A 22,381-nucleotide genomic window follows, 5' to 3' on the forward strand; every position below is an offset into this window, starting at 1 on the left:
GCATTACTGAAATAAATGAACTTTTGCACGATATTCTAATTTTTCGAGTTCCACCTGTAAATGAAGTATTTTGTCAATCCTAAATCTCTTCAGAGTTTGGCAAATAAAGTAGGAAATTTTTGTTTATTTATTAAATGTATTTGCTGTCCGTCTTGTTTAGAAGCAACACTGGGCAGCTATGAAATTCAATTTAATGAAAAAATACTTTCCTTTTTTCTCTGAATTATTCCAAATTTGGAAAAGGCATTCTGTCAATTATGGTTGTCTAGGTTAGAGGAAAAGAATAATTGGTTGAATTCAATACCACATTAAAGAATGCTGGCTTTAACCATGTTGTGTTGACCAAAACTAATGGCCCGCTTCACATATAATACCCTGTTTCCACCAAAATAAGACCTCCCTGGATAATAAACCCAATCACGCTTTTGAGTGCATGCACTAAAATAAGCCCTCCCCCGAAAATAAGCCCTCCCGTAAAATATTGCAACACAGCAGCAGCCACGAGGTGCCCACGCTTGCCGCCCCCTGCACCTCAAAAATAATAAGACCTCCCCAAAAATATGGCCAAGTGCTTATTTTGGGGATCAAAAGAAAATAAGACCCTGTCTTATTTTCGGGGAAACATGGTAATAAAACATGGTTTACGAATGAGAAGGATTGGATTATTCACTGAGGTGCAAAAAAGTAAAGTAGACGACATTATACATAGTTTACTAAAAGCTTCCTAGTTTGGTTTTCACCTTCTAAGAAGAAGCTTCCAGCACAATCAAAGGATTTGTTATATCAGAGTTTATTAAACTGAGATGATAATCTAAATAATTGGAAATAGAAAAGATTTCTTCGAAGACTTTTCCTATTCTGAAAATTTTGCTTTTTTAATATCCTTTAGTTAACTAGAAATACTTTTCTTCATTATTCAGAATGTTTCAGTCACAGAGCAGTTTTTGTTTTAGCATAACAGCAGTTTTTATTTTGAGATTTGAATTTTCCAATCAACAAATAAATAGTGGAATAATTCCTGCAATAGAAATAAGGCTGAAATAAGATAGAAACAGACCTTCAGATAATTGTTTTCAGGCTAGATGTTCATAATAAAAATATTAGTTGTGCTTGCTTTATTTTTCATAAATATCCTTTTTTTTTTCTTCCAGACAATATCAGTGTAAAAGTTACCTCTTAGCCAAGAGAAGAAGGGATATGGTTTTTTCTAATATTCTGGGGAAGATGGAAAACGTATGACAATGAGCAGTGTTTAACATAATTCATCTTGCCTTGTTTCCCTATTCTAGGATGATAGTTACATGGACCTCGTGCAAGAGACTCAGAATCTTCCAAATAACTATATCACATCAGGATTACCTCAGCCAGCAATATCCAAGGAGATTCTTCCCAAAATGGCAACCAAGAGTCCTGAAAGCAGGACATACAACTTCTGTATAAAAAAGACTGAAGAAGAAATATCACCCCAGTATACTGAAGATGCTGTTGTGATAATGGAAAAAGCAAATAACATTCAAAGAAGCTTGTTGCCCACTTCTTGTTTATCCCCGATCAGAAACCTGTCTGAACCCTGCAAGGAAATATCTAGGGTCTCAAAATGTTTCTCCAACAGTGCGTTAAGAAGTTCCATAAGTAGAAAATCCCTAAAAGAAATCCAGCAGGAGGACTCAAATCCAATAGTCCAAATTCCTGTAAGTATTTTTATAAATCTTGTTGGAATAAAAAGGATATTTAAGCTTTTGCATCTTTGCATCTGTTAATAACATTAGCATTTTAGAAAGTGTTACCATGGGATGAAGCAAAGATCAATCATATGGAAGAGGAGGAAAGCTGCCAGATTGATCCATGATACAAAGTTTAATTAATTATATGGTTTTTTTTTTAAAAAAAAGACAAGATACATTCATGGCAAAATAGGACTACTAATTAGGATCAAGAATAGTTAACAATGTAAGTACATAGTCTCCCGGGCACACTAAATCTGGCTGGAGGATAAATGTAAGTAAGTAGACCATGGATAGAAAATATGTTTTTAATAGCAAAGAGAGGCAAATATCAAAACTTTTTTTAATGAAAATCAAACTTAAAACTTACTTATCTGCCATGGTTTGTCTGTCTGTATGCCAGGATTTGTCAGAGGCTGACAAAGTTTTGTTTGGGATAATGAAACATTTTCTGCAAAAACAACTCATTTCCAATCTGTTCAATTGTAATTTGGCATTTCTTAAATTAATGAGTGAAAGAAGAGGGTAGAAAAATTAATGAATTCTTATTAATCAGTTTTAAATAATCTACTGAAAGTTTCTAGCAACTGGAGGAAAAGAAATTTCTTGGAGCAATTGCAGACACTGAAGAATTTTGTTCCATTTTTATGATAAAAGATGTTTCCACACTTGTATCCTGCTTATAGATTCCCTCTGGCTATTAGGTTAATATAATATAAACGTTGGGAAAGACTGCACTTTAGTGTGATGTAGGACATTTCTCCTCATACACTCGATCTATTTCATTTATTTTTTCTTTTTAATTGAAATGCTTAGAGATCAACATTTACTTCTAGCCCCAATCTAAAATCCTGTGGAGCTAGGATATCAGGTCAATAATTCCATGCCATAGTAATGTTCCCTTGGAAGAGATTTTGCAAAGCTATTTGCTCTCTGACTGAATTCCACATAAGAAGAATTTTTTCCCAATTGTTAGAATAGTAGTAGGCATGGAATTTGACAGGTTGATTGCCTCTCTGAAAAAGCAAATTTGGTTTTTGTGTTTGTAGCACTTGGGACTGTCTGCCCTGCAAGCATATTGCGTGTTTTTCACCTCAGCCAGTAGAGACTGGAAATAAGTGACTGTCCGCTACAATGCAAATCTAGCAATCACACGCATTAAAAAAATAGGCAAGTTAATTCAACCGTTGGCTCATACCGTTTTTTTTTTTTCTTATGAGGCTTTCAGGGCTGAATAGCATTTTCCAAGCAAATTCTGCTCGTTAATAATCTATACAAATATGTGAGCAAAATACCAGCCCTATAGATGGTTGTCTTTTACGTGAAATGTTTAAACCTTTGTTTGAATGTTTTCTCTTTTGAGCAAAAGAAAGAGGAAAGACCAGAAGAAGTGTGCCAAGCACGCCCTTTTCGCAGCAGCTTTCACAAGCCTTTCTATCGTATGTTATGATGGACAGCTGCTTAGACTTCTCAAGTAGGGAAAGCACTTAACTGGCATGGATAATCCCCAAGGTCTGGTTGAGCTTCAGCTTTTTTGTCCTGATTTTTTTAAGTCCGTATTTAATTTCTTTTCCAATCACTATCAAACTGGATTTCTTTGGGGGGTGGGAAGGAAAGAGAGAGAATTAAGTTTCATTATCAAGCAACGGTTCAAACGTCTACACAGGGTAAAAGGCAAGATTATTGTAATTTTAAGAACAAACTGCTGAAGTCAGTACATTACCAAGTCAGTATAAAGGAAAGGAAAATTGACAGACTTCAATAGTAATCTGTGGATGAAGATCATTCCTCTCTGCACCAGAACATTGTTGCAGCCATCCCCATCCCCCCCCCAAAAAAATAGAAAACAAAGTGATTGAAGGATAACTGAAAATGTCATAGTCCAAATCCCCAAGCTGTTTGGGTGGGGGATTGTATCAGAGATGGGATTCACTTACCTTCCCTACTGGTTTGCAAATGTGAGCGTGCGCACGCACCTTGTCTGCACATGCGCACACCTTCTGCACATGCGCAGTGCTCGCGCATTATGTCAGGGTGGGTGGGCGGAGCCTCCTGCAGCCGCCGCTACCAGTTCGCCTGAACCAGAGAGAACTGTCTGAATACCACCTCTGGATTGTATTCATGTCCATCAATTTAATTCTTATTCTCCTGGTTTTATTACCGACCATATAGCAGCCAAAACAGCTGATACAATCCTTGTTTGTATAAACAGAGACACAGAATCAAAATCAGGTGAAGTATTAGTACCACTTTATATAAATCCTTAGAAAGGCCACACCTGGAATACTGCTTCTGGTTTTGGTCACCGCATTACAAGAAATAGGTTGAGACTTTGGAAAGCATGCACTTTGGAAAGCACAACTAAGCTGATTAAGCACTTGGAAACAAAAGCATATGAAGAACGGTTGCAGGAATTGTGTTTGGCCAATCTAGAGAAAAGAAGGACTAGGGGTGACATGATAGCAGTCATGAATACTGCCACAAAGAAGAGGGGGTCAACTTATTTTCCAAAGCACCAGAAGGCAAGAAAAGAAACAATGGATGGAAACTAATCAAGGAGAGAAGCAAACTGAAATTAAGGAGAAATTTCCTAACAGTGAGGACAATTGATCAGTGGAACAGCTTGCCTCCAGAAGTTATAGGTGCTTCATCACTGGAAGTTTTTAAGAAGAGAATGGACAGTCACTTGTTTGAAATGGTATAAGGTCTCCTGTTTCAGGAGGGAGGTTGGACTAGAAAACCTCCAAGATCCCTTCCAGCTCTATTCTGATTCATTGATATATGTCTTATAGCTGCCATGAACAACTTACAGTAATTCAATATTTTACATTTTTTCTTATCTGATATCTAGATTTCCCTTTCTCAAGTGATAGGTTAATGAGTCTGCAATGACCAGGAACTTCAAAACTTAGGATAATACAAAGGATCAGATTTTTATGATATTTTCCTGCCTAGAACATAGAGTATCATTACAATAGCTCCTGACTTTCCTGGTCCATTTCTATCAATCAATCAATCAAATTTTATTTGATTAGCCGCACCCTCTCCAGAAGGACTCGGGGCGGCTTACAATTAAAACACATAAAAATATACAAATATAACAATAATAATCTGGCTATATGTACATTCCATCCATATCTTTGGTGCTGAGAAATCAAGGCACTGAAGTTTTGATTCTACAAGCAACTAATTGACCAGATAAGGGCCAATTGTGGAACTAGAATGACCTCTAGTACTTTTTTTTGAAGCAATCAGTATCTAAGGAAAGCTCCAATGAAGCAGTTGACTCTTGGTTAGGAATCTCTTTTGAGAAAGATGGACTGAACCTCTCCAAATATATCTTGATCTGCTAAAGTTTCAAATGATTACAATGGATTGGATTAAAGTAGTTTGAAAGCCACATATTTTAAGCCAAAACAAATTTCTCTTTTTAACATAATTCAATAATGAACCTGTTAGTAATTATTAGTATATTAACATTCTTTTTTTAAAAAAAAGACGGGGGAAAAATAGAATTCTTTAATTCATAAACGTTCCCACTTGCTTGGAGGATTGACCAAACAGTTGCAGTTTACAAGCATTATTGTATCTCCTCTACTATTTCCCTCCTCTTTTAGTACTAGAGGAAAGTATGAACAGTATGTATGGGGAGAGAGGGAGTGGGAAAGAGAGAGAGAGATTTCCATCATTGGCTTTTGCATCAAAGCTCATATGCACGGAGACCTTCAAAAGAAAAAAACTCCTTCCTAATCCTCTCCTGCATTATGACTGGCAAAAATGCTCAAACAACTCTTACTTGCTCACTACTTAGTAAAACCTAAGGACTTGTATATTTGCAATGTTTTATTCATGTTTTAATAGAGTCCTCTATTATTAAGTTCAAATATTTTTAATTAAGAAAGAAGTGCAATCCTCTGGGTAACATTGCAACCAAGTAGATAGCTGGATAATTAAACTTTCCTGCACATGCAACTACATTTAAAGAAATCTGAATAAATTGTTTGAACATGGGAGAATGCAAATATCATTCTGTGCATCTCTAAACTGGAAAAAATATCTTTGATAACAGGTTTTCTCTATGAGTTGAATGTTTAAGAGCTTAATAAAATGTTTCTTATCATAAGAAAAGAGAGAGAGAAAATAAGCTTTTAATTGTCAGCTAAAATATTGCATTCAGAAGAATCGTGGATGCTACATGGGACTTACATTTTGCATTGAATGCCCCATTAAAAAAATTAAAATGATTTCAGTTTAACTATTTTTTTTTAATTGCCCATTTCTATTTGGCTGTCACAATCAATGCAAATATCAACCAGAAAAATAAATTTTAAAAAATGATCAGAAAATTTGTTTCTAGGTACCATTTCTAACAAATTGTCCATTTCAGAAATTGAAGACATTTCCTTAAAAATATTATTAGATTACAGTTCAAATCTTGGGTGGGGCTATTCTATTCTTCTGGAAAAGAAGTTGTTGTTTCTTCTAGCTAAGGCCTCCGCATTCCATTTCCCTGTTCACATTTTCTCTGTATACTTTCACACAACCATTAAAAATGTTAAAAGATCTGCCCAAATTCCGTCCTCCAAAAGAACAGACATCGCCTTGAGCTGGTTTAAAGTTATTTGAATCCTAGTGATGTATGGTATCTACATCACACTGCCATTTTTACTTGATATTATTTATGTTATCTCGCAACATAAAAATAAAAAAAATGGGTTTCTTAAGAGGGCTCTCAAAGCTATCATTCATGGTGTATCAAGGTAACTTTTAAGACTAAACCAAGGAGCAATCTTTATATTTCCAGTGTGGTTTTTTTTTAAAAAAATCGCATTTCAAATGGAATTTTGTGGATATAACCATATAATTTTCTTAGCAACAATAAAAATGTTTTTATAGTTTCCCAAGTAGCCAACAGCCCCAAAAATACCTAATTATCACCCATCCTAGTAGTAACCAAGTCTTAAAGAATAGAATAACAGAAAACAGAGTTGGAAAGGACCTTGGAAGCTTTCAAATCCAACCCCATGCTCAGGCAGGAAACCCTATACCATTTGAGACAAATGATTGTCCAGTTGCTTCTTTAAAATTTCCAATGTTGCAGCATCCACAACATCTGGAGACAAGATATCCCACTGATTAATTATTCCAACTGTCAGGAAATTTCTCCTTAGTTTTAGGTTGCTTCTCTCCTTGATTAGTTTCCATCCATCATTTCCTGTCCTGCCCTCACGTCATTTGGAGAATTGTTTGACTCCCTCTTCTTTGTGGCAACTCCTTAGATATTGGAACACTGCTATCATGTCACTCTTAGTCCTTCTTTTCATTAAACTGCACAATTCCAGCAACCGTTCTTTGTATGTTTTAGCCACCAGCCCCCTAATCATCTTTGGTTTCTCTGCCAGTTGTGTCCAATTCTAGGGTGCGGTGCTCATCTCCTTTTCCTAATCAAGGGAGCCATTGTTGTACGGAGACACTTCCGTTGTCATGTGGCCAACATGATTACATGCTGAAGTGCACAGAACGCTGTTACCTTCCCGCTGAAATGGTACCTATTATCTACTCGCATTTGTATGTTTTCAAACACCTAAGTGGGTAGGAGCTGGCACAGGTAATGGGAGCTCACCAGATCTCAAACCCAGTCTGTCAGGTTTCCAGCTGAAATGTCAATGTCTTTAACCACTGAACCATCATGCCCCCCTCCCATAATTAAGTCTTAACCCTACCTAATTACCTTCATAGTCCTAATGCATATGAGATCAGCTAGATGCTGCCATTAAAATAAGAAAAATGTTCAAAAAAAGGGTTTAGATCTGGGAACTTTAAAAAAATCTTTTACAGGTGTATTATTTTTAAAAAAGGAACAAATACTCATTCAGAAATAGGATTTAGCCATAACTACAATGGAACTAAGTAATATAAGGCTAATGGATAATACCACAATTGCTGGAATAATACTTTTTGTATTTTTGACTTCCTTCCTTCCTATTTTCTTCCATATATTCATTATTGATTTTCATATCAAGCCTATGCATTAGCTGAATATCAATTCTCCATCCTTGGGCTTAAAAGTGAATTGTTTCCTGTGAAAAGATGAGGTGAAACAGCAAACCACACACTATTTATGTTTGGTCTCTGCTTGTAATGTTCTTAGATCTGAATTGCTGTACATATTTGGTAGCAGAAAAGGGGTGTAGGTTGTTTTCTTCTGTGACATGGGATTAGATTACTTTGGGCATCTTTGAGAGTTTAGGAAACAATGATAGATCTCTGTCTATACCTATGTTTATAAAGTATGGAATGCCTGCCTTAAAAATGTTTCCAATGTCAGGAGAATGTCAACTTGGAGAGCAGACCTGCCCGTGACAAGGCAGATACCCTAGTGCTTCATTTGATTGACAGGTCTTACCTCCTCAACAATATATGAAAGGCCTTGAGGAGAAGGAATACAGTAATATCAGAACTGATAGACCATTACAGATTTAACTAGTCAAAGGATGAGTCCATGTTTTATAGAAACTGACGATCAGAAGTTCAGATTTTGTAAAGGTGAGCCCTTTTCCAGGACACTCAATTTCTGAAGATTTGGGGGGGAGAGAATTCATGCAAATCAAAACAGAATTACTGCATTAGAGAAATCTGCAGATCTTTGGAGTCAAATCCATTTGCTTGGCTTTACAAATCCATGACACAATGACTTTTTAGGCACTAATTTCATTAGAGGAAATATCAGCCAACCTATAATGGGCACATTTCTCTATTCGTTCCAATGTGCTGTTTTCATTGTATTATTTTCAGTTTCAATATTGTGGTTAAACATGTGGAGTGCACGTTGTTATTTTTGAACAAAAGGGCTCGCCATATGAGCTCTCATTTGGTTTCCTAAAGAACAGAGCACACTTGGGGAATTTCTTAAATTATTTGCCATTGTCCCCCGCGCCCTCTCCTTCATTCAGCCTATTCCTTTTTAAAGGTATAAAGCAACCCCATTATTGACTCTAAATCTATACAGATCAAACAGTGTTGCTATTCATGTGCAGAATGGCCTGCTTTGTGGTGCAGGAGGGGAAACAAAGAAGGCTTTTATTCAAATAGCTTCTTTAAATGATCTATTTGAAATGCCAAAAGCATGTCACTGAAAACTGAGAATGGCCTGGTACAAACCTACTTTTTTAAAAAAATGATATTTTTGAAGATAAAATAACATTTTCTTAAAAGGAAACTGCCCTTTTTTAAAAGTTCCAAAACAACAATTGCTATATTCTCATTTAAATAGCAGCGTAAACAGTACAGGACCTAAGTGCTATTAGTGCGGTACTAATAAATTTGGAAGACTGGGGTTTTTTTCTTCATTTGTACAGGTAACTCCTGGCTTTGAAGCACAGACACCCACCCGCCCCCGCTATGTCTTTCCGATAGAGTTGCAAGCTTTAAGAAAGACAGCTTTAAAATAATTGTCAGACCCTTAACAACAGTATCCAACCAAGGAAGAAACATTTATCCCAGAGTCCCTTTAACTAAGTTCAAAGATGGGAAGAAGGGGGATAGATAATATAATCTTGGTTACCCCCAGTATCCAGATGACCCACACTCTGTTCTTATCCAGAAGAGCTGTGAAGACATGGCTCATCACTCAGTCTTTGGCAAGAGAGAATGAACGTTATTTTGGGTTATTCAACATCTTTAAGGAACTGCTGGGAAGGTTCATCTATTGATTTGGGTTGAGTATAGTGATGATATTTCATTGTACATCACCAGCCCAGGTTGGACCAGTAATTCTGTGAAAGCTTTGAACCATTGTTAGCAGGGTTCCAATATTTCAGGGGCTGCCACAAAGAAGAGGGAATCAAGCTATTCTCCAAAGCACCTGAGGGCAGGACAAGAAGCAATGGGTAGAAACTAATCAGGGGCAGAAGCAACTTAGAACTAAGGGGAAAGTTCCTGACAGCTAGAACAATTAATCAGTGGAACAGCTTGCCTCCAGAAGTTGTGAATGCTCCAACAAAGTTTTTAAGAAGATGTTGGATAACCATTTGTCTGAAGTGGTTTAGGGTTTCCTGCCTAAACAGAGGTTAGACTAGAAGACCTCCAAGGACCCTTCCGACTCTGTTATTCTATTCTATTATTCTATTCTATTCTTTTATATTCATTGCCTGAGGGCTATACACAAAAGTAACAAGATGGAAATGCTGTTCATCTATTAAATTTAGGCCCGATGTCTCAAAACTGCTTTACAAAAGGCAATTGGACTTTCTTGGATTCTTTTTTCCTTGAAAATGTTTCACTTCTCATCCACGACGCTTCTTCAGTCCTGAAGCTTCTTCGAAGCGAAATATTTTCAAAGAAAAAATCCAAGAAAGTCCAATTGCCTTTTGTAAAGCATCTTTGAGGGACACAGTGGCTCAGCGGCTAAGATGCTGAGCTTGTCGATCAGAAAGGTCGGCGGTTCGAATCCCTAGTGCCGCGTAAGGGAGTGAGCTCCTGTTACTTGTCCCAGCCTCTGCCAATCGAGCAGTTCGAAAGCACATAAAAAACCACCTTTGGTGGGAAGGTAACAGCGGTCCCTGCGCCTTCAGCATTTAGTTGTGCCAGCCACATGACCACAGAGACATCTTCAGACAGCGCTGGCTTTGAAATGGAGATGAGCACCGCCCCCTAGAGTCGGGAATGACTAGCACATATGTGCGAGGGGAACCTTTACCTTTTAAAGCACCTTTGAGACAACCATGACCTGGATGATTGAGAATCTCCATAGACATTTAGGCCCATTGATTACTCCAGACAACGTGCACACCCTTGAAGGGGGTTGATTTGGGACCTCAGGATCCACCTGAAGCCACAACAACTGTTTAAACAGCAGATGGAGGCCATAGCCAGGAGGCTTTGTTCAGTATACCATGTTACAGCCCTACTGGGGTTGAGAAACCTTCACATCTTATTGGTGGATCACACCCTGCAGTTGTCCTATAGCAAAGGGGTTATCCTTGAAGCAAACTCAGAAACTGCAACTATTATCGAAGGCAGCAGTTAGACCTACCCAGGAAACCTTATTTTAAATTGTGTTATGCACATTTTGCAGTCACTGCACTAGCTTGTCTTTTAGGCTCAGCTCTGTGCTGGATATTAGCTGTAAAGTCCCTATATCATAGAATTAGATCAGAGACTGCCTAGCTAATGTCCCAACCCATCCCATCCCATTCAATCAACAATGGAAGGCTTGCAGAAAGTGGCACCTGCAAATGAACTAAAAGTGTCCAACAGACTTTTCTCATAGCCGCCTTTGAACTGTGGAACATTTTATCTCAGGAGAATGCATAGCCCATATGCTTTAAAATGTTTAAAAGCATTTTAAAATCATCCTCTTCCAGCGGGATTTTGATCAAAGATTAAGATTTCAACCAGCAATCTAGTTTTCCATATGCTTATCAAGGTGGTATTTTTTTGTTTTGTTTTTAAGGGCTTCTTAATGCTTTGTGCATTACCCAGAGCCTATAGCCTCTGCAGTGAAGCAGATTAGAATGCTTAATAAATAAATAAATTAGCACCAGTTTATGAATATTAATAATTTTTGAGTTAAACCATTGGGTCTGGCATATATAAACCAATAATGTCTGCTGTTAGTGGGGGGAGGAGGTTTCTTTTATGATCTCAGATGGAAGCCTTTTCCAGCCATATCCCAGGCATTATGCATTATGCATAAAATACATCTTTATCTAAGCTGTGGGACCTCTCTTCGCTATCCCATAGAAATAATAACCAAGTACTGAAATTAGTATGAAAATTATGTAGATCCACCTTGTAACAGATGCTCTAGTTCAGTGGAATTCATTGGATTATAATTACTGATTCTTTCCGTGTTCATAGGATAGCTTACTTAAATTAGCTTTAATTTTCCTCTCCTTTTATATAGTACTAATCACAGTTTTTAATGCTTTTTTCACTTCCACAAAACCATAGAAGAGAGAGCTACGCCTTTGAAACGCAGAGTGTTGCACATAACTATACTTTTTTTCCCCCAGTTTCCTTTCTGTTAAGACAAATAAAATTACTGTCCACAGTTTGGATCAAATGTATCCTTTAATATCTTGTCTTTCAAATTATACATGCTCACCTATTACAGGTAATCCTTGACTTGCAACCACCCAACATTTCTGTTCCTAAGCAAGACGGTTATTAAGTGAGTTTTGCCCCATTTTACGACCTTTCATGCCACAGTGGTTAAGGGAATCATTACAACTGTTATAATTAGTACATGGTGGTTACGTGAATCTGGCTTCCCGGTTGACTTTGCTTGTCAGAAGGTGGCAAAAGACGATTATATGATCCTGGGACACTGCAACCGGTCATAAATATATGCCATTTGCCAAGGATATGAATTATGAACTCATGACCATGGAGAGACTGCAAGAGTCATATGTGTGAAAAACAGTCGTAAGTGTCAGTGCTGTGATCAGTGATCAAATGGTTGTAGGTCAAGGACTATCTCTATAGAAAATATATTTTATGTCTACGTGTGCTCTTTATTTTTATTTATTTATTAAAACTCGTATGCTGCCCCCCCCTCTCGCCAGAAGCAAATCTTCAGACACATCTGTACAATTCCCATGTTTAATTTCATGTAATCCATAGGAATACAATTGGAAAGACTACCAGCCAAGCAACATGACCATGTCTGAAATGCAGATGTTGGCCAGCATGAAAAGGCAGCAGAATGAAGAATTGGAACCTAATGAACCGTCACACGGGTTGAGCGCCTCTCAGATCAACAATTGTAATATTAGCATCAGCACGAGCAGTGACGACACGAACACCTGGAATTCATGTCTCCCAGCAGTAAGTTTGAATTGTACCTTTCTTTTTGTGCCCTAGCTACCGTGTTTCTCGGACTGTATTTTTTGCACCAGAGTATAAGATGCACCAAGATTTCAGAGAAAAATAAGGGGAAAAAAAGTTTTTGGCCTCCACACGTCCGGTATTTCCTCTCCAGCTCCCAAGACCTCTCTGCAAGCCTCCCAAACCGGCTGCACACCCCATTTTGGGAGGAAACAGGCCTGTTTTGGCCTCCCAAACTCCCCAGGCATGCCATTTTTGTTGTCCCCAGCCCCTAGGAGCATTCTTCAGGCATCCTAAACCAGGCATGAAATCCTGTTATTTTTGCTACTGGTTCGGAACCGGGGGCGCTCATGTGCAGCGCTTCTGCGCATGTACAGAACTTTCTACGCATGTGCAGAGCACCCGTGATGATGTCTGGGCGGGTGGACAGAGCTCTCTGCCACTGCCACTACCGGTTCACCCGAACCGGGGTGAACCAGCATAATACCACCTCTGTCCCAAACCTTCCGTGTGTCCCATTTTTGTGAAAAACGGGGTCTGTTTTTGGCAAAAACGGATACGCAGGGCGGGGTTTCGGGAGGCCAAAAATAGCGGTATTCAGTGTATAAGATGCACCAACATTTCAACCCTCTTTTAGGGGGGGGGGGCGAGTGTGTCTTATACTCCGAAAAGTACGGTAAGTCTCCAATTATACTGGACTCATTTAAAGGATTGTCATTGTTTGGCATACTTTTTAAAAAAGCATTACAAGGATTGAAAAGATATAAATACCATAATTGCTAAGCGATGCACACTTGCAGTAGGTTTATAGGTGAAACACAGAAAAATTAGAATATCGTGCAAAAGTTCATTTATTTCAGTAATGCAACTTAAAAGGTGAAACTAATATATGAGATAGACTCATTACATACAAAGCAAGATAGTTCAAGCCGTGATTTATTTATTTTATTTATTTCTTAGATTTTTAGACCGCCCCTCTCCCAGAAAGGGATTTGTCATAATTGTGATGATTATGGCGTACAGCTCATGAAAAACCCCAATCCACCATCTCAGAAAATTAGAATGTTACATGCAATCAATAAAACAAGGATTGTACATAGAACAATATCGGACCTCTGAAAAATATGCACTCAGTACTCGGTTTGGGCCCCTTTTGCAGCAATTACTGCCTCAATGCGGCGTGGCACAGAAGCTATCAGCCTGTGGCACTGCTGAGGTGTTATGGAAGACCAGGATGCTTCAATAGCAGCCTTCAGCTCTTCTGTATTATTCAGTCTCATGTCTCTCATCTCTCTCTTGGCAATGCCCCATAGATTCTCTATGGGGTTCAGGTCACGCGAGTTTGCTGGCCAATCAAGCACAGTAATCCCACGGTCATTGAACCAGGTTTTGGTGCTTTTGGCAATGTGGGCAGGTGCCAAGTCCTGCCGGAAAATGAAGTCAGCATCCCCATAAAGTTCGTCTGCGGAAGGAAGCATGAAGTGCTCCAAAATCTCCTGGTAGATGGCTGCGTTGACCTGGACTTAATGAATCACAGTGGACCAACACCAGCAGATGACATGGCTCCCCAAATCAACACAAACTGTGGAAACTTCACACTGGACTTCAAGCATCTTGCAGTGTGTGCCTCTCCATTCTTCCTCCATACTCTGGGTCCTTGGTTTCCAAATGAGATGCAAAAGTTGCTCTCATCAGAAAAGAGGACTTTGGACCACTGAGCAACAGACCAGGTCTGTTTTTCTTTAGCCCAGGTAAGACGCTTCTGACATTGTTTGTTGTTCAGGAGCAGCTTGACAAGAGGAATACGACATTTGAAGCCCATGTCCAGGATCCGTCTGTGTGTGGTGGCTCTTGATGCACTGACTCCAGCCTCAGTCCACTCCTTGTGAAAGTCCCCAACACTTTTGAATGGCCTTTTCCTGACAATCTTCTCCAGGCTGCGGTCATCCCTGCTGCTTGTGCACCTTTTTCTTCCACACTTTTCCCTTCCACATAACTTTCTATTAATGTGCTTTGATGCAGCACTTTGGGAAAATCCAACTTCTTTTGCAATTACCTTTTGAGGCTTTCCCTCCTTATGGAGGGTGTCAATGATGGTTTTCTGCACAACTGTCAGGTCAGCAGTCTTTCCCATGATTGTGATTCCTACTGAACCAGACTGAGAGACAATTTAAAGGCTCAGGAACCCTTTGCAGGTGTTATGGCTTAATTAGCTGATTAGAGTGGGACACTTTTAGCCTAGAATATTGCACCTTTTCACAATATTCTAATTTCTGAGATTGTGGATTTGGGGTTTTGATGAGCTGTAAGCCATAATCATCACAATTATGACAAATCACAGCTTGAACTATCTTGCTTTGCATGTAATGAGTCTATCTCATATATTAGTTTCACCTTTTAAGTTGCATTACTAAAATAAATGAACTTTTGCATGATATTCTAATTTTCCGAGTTTCAACTGTATATTGATGAACACTCTAGCAAGTATTTGTAAGAAAGGAAAACAAAACAGTAACATCTAAGATGTTAAGCTGGTTTGAAAGTTTAATATGGTGCTATAATACAAGACAAGGTTCATTTTCTTTTCCATTCATTTCAATGCACTAGAGTTTTCAGTTTATAGATCATTTTATATTCTATGTCTTTATCTGTTCAGGTTTTTTTCTCTAGAAATCAGTCAAATTTAATAGTCGTCTGTCATTTTTCTACAGTTGCTTGTTTTAAGGCTAAACCACAGATTCCTATATAAAAATTTTCCAAAAGCCAATCTCAATATTTTGCACAGACCATGCAGGGCCTCAAATGGGAGTTCAGAGCTGAAATCATGATGTTTCCAAAGAACCACAACAAGCAATAATCTAGTAGTATAAAAAAAAAGAGAGAGAACCTTCATTTACAATATACAGTCAGCAAGTTTACAAAACCACATTGATAAAACAGTACTTCGTTCATGTTTGCATCATCATTACCTGCTATGAAATTCAATGGTGAAAAGAGTAAGGTTCTACATTTAGGCAACAAAAATGGAATGCACAGGTACAGTACCTTGCTCAGTAGTAGTAACTGTGAAAGGGATCTTGGAGTCCTAGTGGACAACCATTTAAATATGAGCCAGCAGTGTGCAGCAGCTGCCAACAAAGCCAACACAGTCCTAGGCTGCATCAACAGAGGGATAGAATCAAGATCACGTGAAGTGTTAATACCACTTTATAATACCTTGGTAAGGCCACACTTGGAATACTACATTCAGTTCTGGTCGCCACGATGTAAAAAAGATGTGGGGACTCTAGAAAGAGTGCAGAGAAGAGCAACAAAGATGATTAGGGGACTGGAGACTAAAACATATGAAGAACGGTTGCAGGAACTGGGTATGTTTAGCTTAAGAGAAAGAAGGACTAGGGGAGACATGATAGCATTGTTCCAATATCTCAGGGGTTGCCACAAAGAAGAGGGAGTCAAACTATTCTCCAAGGCACCTGAGGGTAGAACAAGAAGCAATGGATGGAAACTAATCAAGGAGAGAAGCAACTTAGAACTGAGGAGAAATTTCCTGACAGTTAGAACAATTAATCAGTGGAACAGCTTGCCTCCAGAAGTTGTGAATGCCCCAAACACTGGAAGTCTTTAAGAAGATGTTGGATAGCTATTTGTCTGAAACGGTATAGGGTTTCCTGCCTAGGCAGGGGGTTGGACTAGAAGAGTCTATTTATTGTTCAATTGTTTTAATATGACTGTACACCGCCCCGAGTCTCTTCTGAGAGAAGGGCGGTCCAGAAATTGAATAAAGTAAAGTAAAGTAAGACCTCCAAGGTCCCTTCCAACTCTACTATTGTATTGTATTATCTTATTTTCATTGTTTGTACATAGAACTACTCTACATGTAATAGAATGTTTCAGATTGGAAATTATAACTCATCCTTCTGCCTGTGTATTGGTACAGAAAGGACATAGAGATCCCTGTTCAAAGTATTGTATAATAACACACTTTATACTTTGTGTAAAATTATACTTTTATACTCATTATACTTTGTACAGAGTATTGTATTATTTTAATCTCCCAGACTCACATAGGCAAGAACACTCAGCTTACATAAATTTAGAATATCCAGTAGATCTAAAGAACTCTACCAAAAATCTACATGGCATTTATTTTAGTTCATTTGTTGTTTTCAAACTCAATAGTTGAACATCTGCCAGAACTAAGAGTAATAAACCTCTTGGGAAACCTGGTCTTAAACCAATAACTATATCTGCTTCCAAGGCTCACTTGAATGCTAGGCATCCTAATCTTCAGCCTGAATGATGTATTAGATATGTCCTTAGGGGCAGAAAGAATGGACTTCAAGAACGTGGTTTGCACTAGCTCTCCTTTGTCTAAATTCCCACATGGGCACCATATAATATTTGGAGCCAAAATTTGACATCAAAAAGCATTAAAGCTGCTGCCATGAATTCTTCTCTTTTCACTAAAATAAAAAAAAAGATAAATAAAAGAAGCTTCTAGCATCCAGTGAAGATGCTCGTGCCAACTGGGTAATATACTCATCATGTGTTTTTCAAATCTTCATGGAATAAAACACCGCAGTAAGATATTTAAAAAGATGGACCTACTCTATTCTAGCTACCTTGCTCTATCCTACCCTACCCTACTCTACTCTACTCTACTCTACTTACTTTTGGGGGGGGGGGGATTTGTAACCAGCTAGTTCTTCTTAAAGTGCAGAATTATAGGTCTTATTGTTCTTCTGAGCACAGTGAGCATATATGAGATGATGTCTGGTTGCATCATCTCTGAGCAAAAATAGCAGAATATTACATCTTACAATTTGGGGAGCATGAAAATCTTGTTTAGCTTTTTTTTTTTAATATGGAGTTAATGTAAAATTTAAACAATGTAGGGTCAAAATACATCCTTGCCTCACTTCTCTCCATATATTTACCATTTCTCAGAGCAACAGTTCTGGATTGCATTTGACCTTAAAGAGGCATGGAAGTACAGCTTCTGAATTCGGAAAAGAAGGCTCCTATAACGGATGTCATTTTTTTTTTTTAGCTTTTTCCACAATATCATTGTGAACATAAAGTAAATGTTAAATCAAAGAAAGCCTTTGGCAGACTTCACCTCATGATTCTGGTTGTTCATTAAGTGGTACAAGAATATCACTGGACACTGAGGCCTCTTTAAATCTCACTTGTTTGTCTCCTGTTACACCTTTAAGCTCTAGCTAGTCTTGGAGCCTTCAATTTAAGTGTTTAGCACATCGTTTGCTTATTATACTCCAAAGGCTGGTAGGTCTATAATTAGTCAGATCTCTCTTATTATCCCCAATCCTTGACAATATGTCCTATTGGATTGATGAAGGTGAACAAAGATGTATCCATCAAGCTAAGGTCATTTTAATTATTTCAGCTAGGACAAAAATCACTACACAGTGACTTCAAAAGGAGAAAGTGGGGAGCATCTTTGTTCAGTTTTATGTTGGAATCTACACATAAATCTCTGAAATGCTGTTCCCATACCTGCATAAAAAGGTGATTGTCTGGATTAATTGGGGTTCTACCAAGACCATTGGGGAAGAATTCCTTTCCTTGGGTGGCTGAAAAAACAATGGTCAAGTTTCCCTATGGCCGGGTTGGCGAACCTATGGCACGCATGGCACATGGAGCCATTTGTCAGGGCACACAAGGCATTGCCCTGTCAGCTGGCCAGCATGCATGCATGCGCTGCCCAGCTCAGGTCAGCCTTTTTTAAAGCCATTTTTTGCCTGGGGAGGCTCCAGAGGCTTTATAGGAGCCTGGGGAGGGCGAAAAGAGCCTCCCCCACCCCGCGGAGGCCCTCCGGAGACTTCAGGAACTTCCCTGAAGCCTCCGGAGTGCAGAAAACTGGCCCTATGGGCAAACCGGAAGTTCGGGAACGAACTTCCGGTTTGCTCATAGGGTCAGTTTAAGCCCTCCAGAGGCTTCAGGGACCTTCAGGTGGACTAAAAATGACCCTACGAGCAAACTGGAAGTCAGGGAAGGGAAGGCTTCAGGGACCTTCAGGAGGCGTCATTTTTTGCCCTCCGGAGGCTTCAGGGAAGCCTCCTGAAGCTCCCTGAAGCCTCTGGATGGCCTCCGGGTGGGGGGGCGGGGGAGGCTGTTTTCTCCCTCCCCATGCTCCTATAAAGCCTCTGGAGCCTGGGGAGGGAGAAAAAAGCATGCAAAAAATGGGGGGGAGCATCTCTCATGCGCGCATGTGCACTGGGGGGGTTTGTGCATTGCATTATGGGTGTGGCATGCCTGAGCATGACCCCTCTGCGCTCCCCCCCTCCCTTATGGCACGCGAGCCAAAAAAGGTTTGCCATCGCTACCCTATGAGGTTTATTCTTCTCCTCCAGGACAGACTTTTATTGGTTTTTTTTTTCTAAAATTCAATTTCTTGGTGTAGAGCCGGAGATACTCAAACCATTCCTGGTGTTTCCTAAACATTTCTTCTTTGATGTGGCTTTATTTATTTGCTAATAAATAAATTATATCACTCTATATACACCTCATTGGATCCTTCTCCTGGTAATTATGAGCACATTCCTGAAATGGGTAAAGATTCAGACGCTCAGAATCAACACTTCAGCACTCTCTTCATTCCTTCATATCAGGGCAGAATTACAGAACAACAGAGTTGGAAGAGGTCTTAGGAATCTTCTAGTACAACCCCCTGCTCAAGTAGGAGACTATATACCATTCCAGACAAATGGCTGTCCAATCTCTTCTTAAAAACCTCTAAGTGATGGAGCACCCCACCACTTCTGAAGGCAAGCTGTTCCACTGATTAATTGTTCTCACTGACAAAACATTTCTCCTTAATTCTAGGTTAGACCTCCCTTTGATAAGCTTCCATCCTTTGCTTCTTGTCTTGCCCTCAGGTGCTTTGGAGAATACGTTGACTCTCTTTTCTCTCTGATATCCCTCGAATATTGCAATAATGCTATTGTGAATATTGGAAGGGCATACATTTTGTCCATTCTGCATCATTGATTGGGGAGGAAGAATATTCTCAGAACTAAAGGGAAGTATTCGCTTTCTAATGAAGATTCCAGATCTTGAAATCATCAAAGTAACCTGATTATAGAACATGAACCAAGAATCTGATAAATATCAGAAAGTACTGTGTGACTTGCTTTCATCTTCTCTCTTGTGGGTGAATTTGAAAGTAGGCATCCATAGAATTCCTACTTAGTTGCTCTGTGAATGCAGAGTTGGGGAACAGGAGATTATTTATTTATTTTTATTAAATTTATATGCTGTCCATCTCACTGTTGATATTCTGAATGAATGGGATTTAGGAGAAAAATTAGTAAAACAGGTAATATGAATGGATGAGTGGAAACTGTACAAGGAAGTATAGAGAATTTGAAGACTTGAATCAGTGGCAATAACGATTGTTTGCTTGGAGAAAAATCTGTTGTTTTTCCCCAAAATATATTGTTTAAGCATGTCTATTGAAAGGTATATATGGCAAAGGGATTAATATCAGTCTAAAAGCTTGATTGATTTCATTGCTTATGGTGAAAGATTTAGAGAATTGATGAAAAATATAAGGATATTCTGATACTGTCCAGAGGGGTTGTTGGCAAAAAAAAATCTGTGCAAAAGTAAAGTGAGGAAAATTGAGAGGGATGGTAGAATAATTGCAGGAAGAGAAAGTACGAGTCATGTATGAAAAAAAAATATTAAAAGATATATTAATCCTGCAGCAAAATGAATATCAACTAGATGTGATGTATAGAAGGTGCCCAGAAAAGAGTAAAATAATTGTGACACAGAGTGCCATAGGGACTGTGTGCAAGTGTGCTAATCAGAAGAATGAAAAGGATGTATGGTTGGTTAAAAGAAATGGAGGGGGGGGAATACAAATAAGAGATTTATTACAAAAAATGAAGACGGGAGAAAGAACAGATTATTGTAACAATATTCTTCTTCTTCTTTTCTTTAATTATTTCCTATCCAATTCTCGGTCACTGTGTGGAAAAATTCCTGCAGTATTCTTGGCAAGGTTTTTCAGAAGGGGTTTGCCATTGTCTCCTTCCAGGAGATGAGAAAAAGAGATTGGCCCAAGGTCACCCATCTGGCTTCATGCCTAAGGCAGAGCTAGAACTCATAGTCTCCTGGTTTCTAGCATGATGCCTTAACCCCTACACCAAACAGCCTATCAGCTTTTTCAATCATACCATTTTTATATTTGCTATAGTAATTGCAGCCTAACTAACATATCTCTTTTGTTTATTTATTCTGAAATACAGTGAGCTGGTCATTAAAAAGCATTATCAAAAGTAGCTAGGCAACAATATTTTCTAGTTGCTTCTCTTGTTTGAAAATCTGAACCAGTGAAGAAATCTGCATTAGAGTCCCCATCCCCGGGTTATAGTTTGAAACCAATATTCAAAAATAAATGTTTTCAGACAATGAATTATTTCTGTTGAGGTAATCACTCAGTAGATTTTGGCTCTAGCTATTCTGATGCTCGTAGTATATACTTTTGAGGCATTTTCCTGTAGTTTTTTTTTGGGGGGGGGGATTATAAGCCCCATGCAATGTCGTTGATATTCTTGACAACTGAAGTTCTTGATTTGTTTTCAAGGCTATTGGAAAAAGCCCAACTGAAAGTCAGGCTCCCTTAAGCTGCCCTGTCCAGCTTGTGTCAGCTGTTTGTCTAGTGAAAAAGTCATCTGCTGTCTAATGAAAGTCATCTGCCACGACTAACGACTTGCTTGTCTCCCTTTATTCTCCTTCAGAGTAGCTAGGCTAAAATGGTTGTTGTTGTCAATTTATACAATAGGGCTGCTTTCAGAGAATGGCGCTGCTGACTCAGAATCCCTTCAGTTATGAACACAGAGGCAGGAGGAAGGCTTTTATTGCAGCACTGATCATATTCACATTTCTAATGGATTTTACATGGAGTTTTTGGTTATTTCTGTGATTGTTGGATTCTCCTGATTATTTTTAAAAAGCCAATTATGAAAGCACAATAGATGGTTCCTCTGGGAGTGTGCATATTATAAATGCCCCAAATACATGATTGTTCAAACCATTGATCCATTTAAAAAATATGTGAGGTTCCCATGAAACTTTGAACAACATATTTAAACTGAATGTCATAAGTCCTTCAGTGTGTGATACCTGTTATAAATTCAGAAGTCGTTTATGTGCCCGAAGGTCTCTTAAACTACGTTAACTAAGGTCTCTTAAACTCCTATAGGAATATATATGTCAAGTTCTTCCACTCTGTCATTAGAACTTGGATTTGACATTAAACAAGGCATGTATTCACTTGGTCTGCTTTCGATTTCCAGAAGTATGCTACCATCTACAGCTCCAGGGCTGATAAAAAATTAGGCCCTGCATAAGAACATTCCTATAGTGAGTGAAACCAAACTGCTGTGACCAACTTCATTTCTTCTTTCAATATTCTGCGATGTTTATATTCCAAAACTTGTATTTTTAAAAAACTGATTTTTTAATTTTAATTCCCCTCGCTTTCAGGGAGAAAGGTGTATATTATGCATAACTTTTCTTGTGAGAAATGATACAATCTAGACTTGTCCTAATTAATCCAACTTTCTTCCAATCTTACTTACTCATCAGAGCTTTGCTAATTTTTGCTTTGTAGATTACAGACAACTTCTCACAAGAAAGCAATGCTTTTGTTCTAGATGTTGGCTGAATTTGAGATAACCTCTTTATCCCTAGATCTAATCTATGGCAACAGCACCACCAGAAGGCTGTTCTTTGTCTATCATTTATCTTTCTTGTTTAGAATGTACACTTTGTATATTTTTGATATGAATATT

General features: G+C 38.6%; 1 protein-coding gene across 3 annotated transcripts in view; it reads left to right on the forward strand.

Annotated features, from left to right (window-relative positions):
* CFAP20DC (CFAP20 domain containing) overlaps positions 1–22,381 on the forward strand; it is a 195,087-nt gene that overhangs the window by 103,034 nt on the left and 69,672 nt on the right. For all 3 annotated transcript variants that reach the window (XM_081932690.1, XM_081932691.1, XM_081932692.1), the window contains 2 exons: positions 1,290–1,691; positions 12,351–12,554. In XM_081932690.1, coding sequence (XP_081788816.1) covers positions 1,290–1,691; positions 12,351–12,554 — 606 coding nt within the window. The remainder of the gene's footprint in view (positions 1–1,289; positions 1,692–12,350; positions 12,555–22,381) is intronic.

Source organism: Natrix helvetica, assembly GCF_964273705.1.
Source record: "Natrix helvetica genome assembly, chromosome: 1".
NCBI lineage: Eukaryota > Metazoa > Chordata > Lepidosauria > Squamata > Natricidae > Natrix > Natrix helvetica.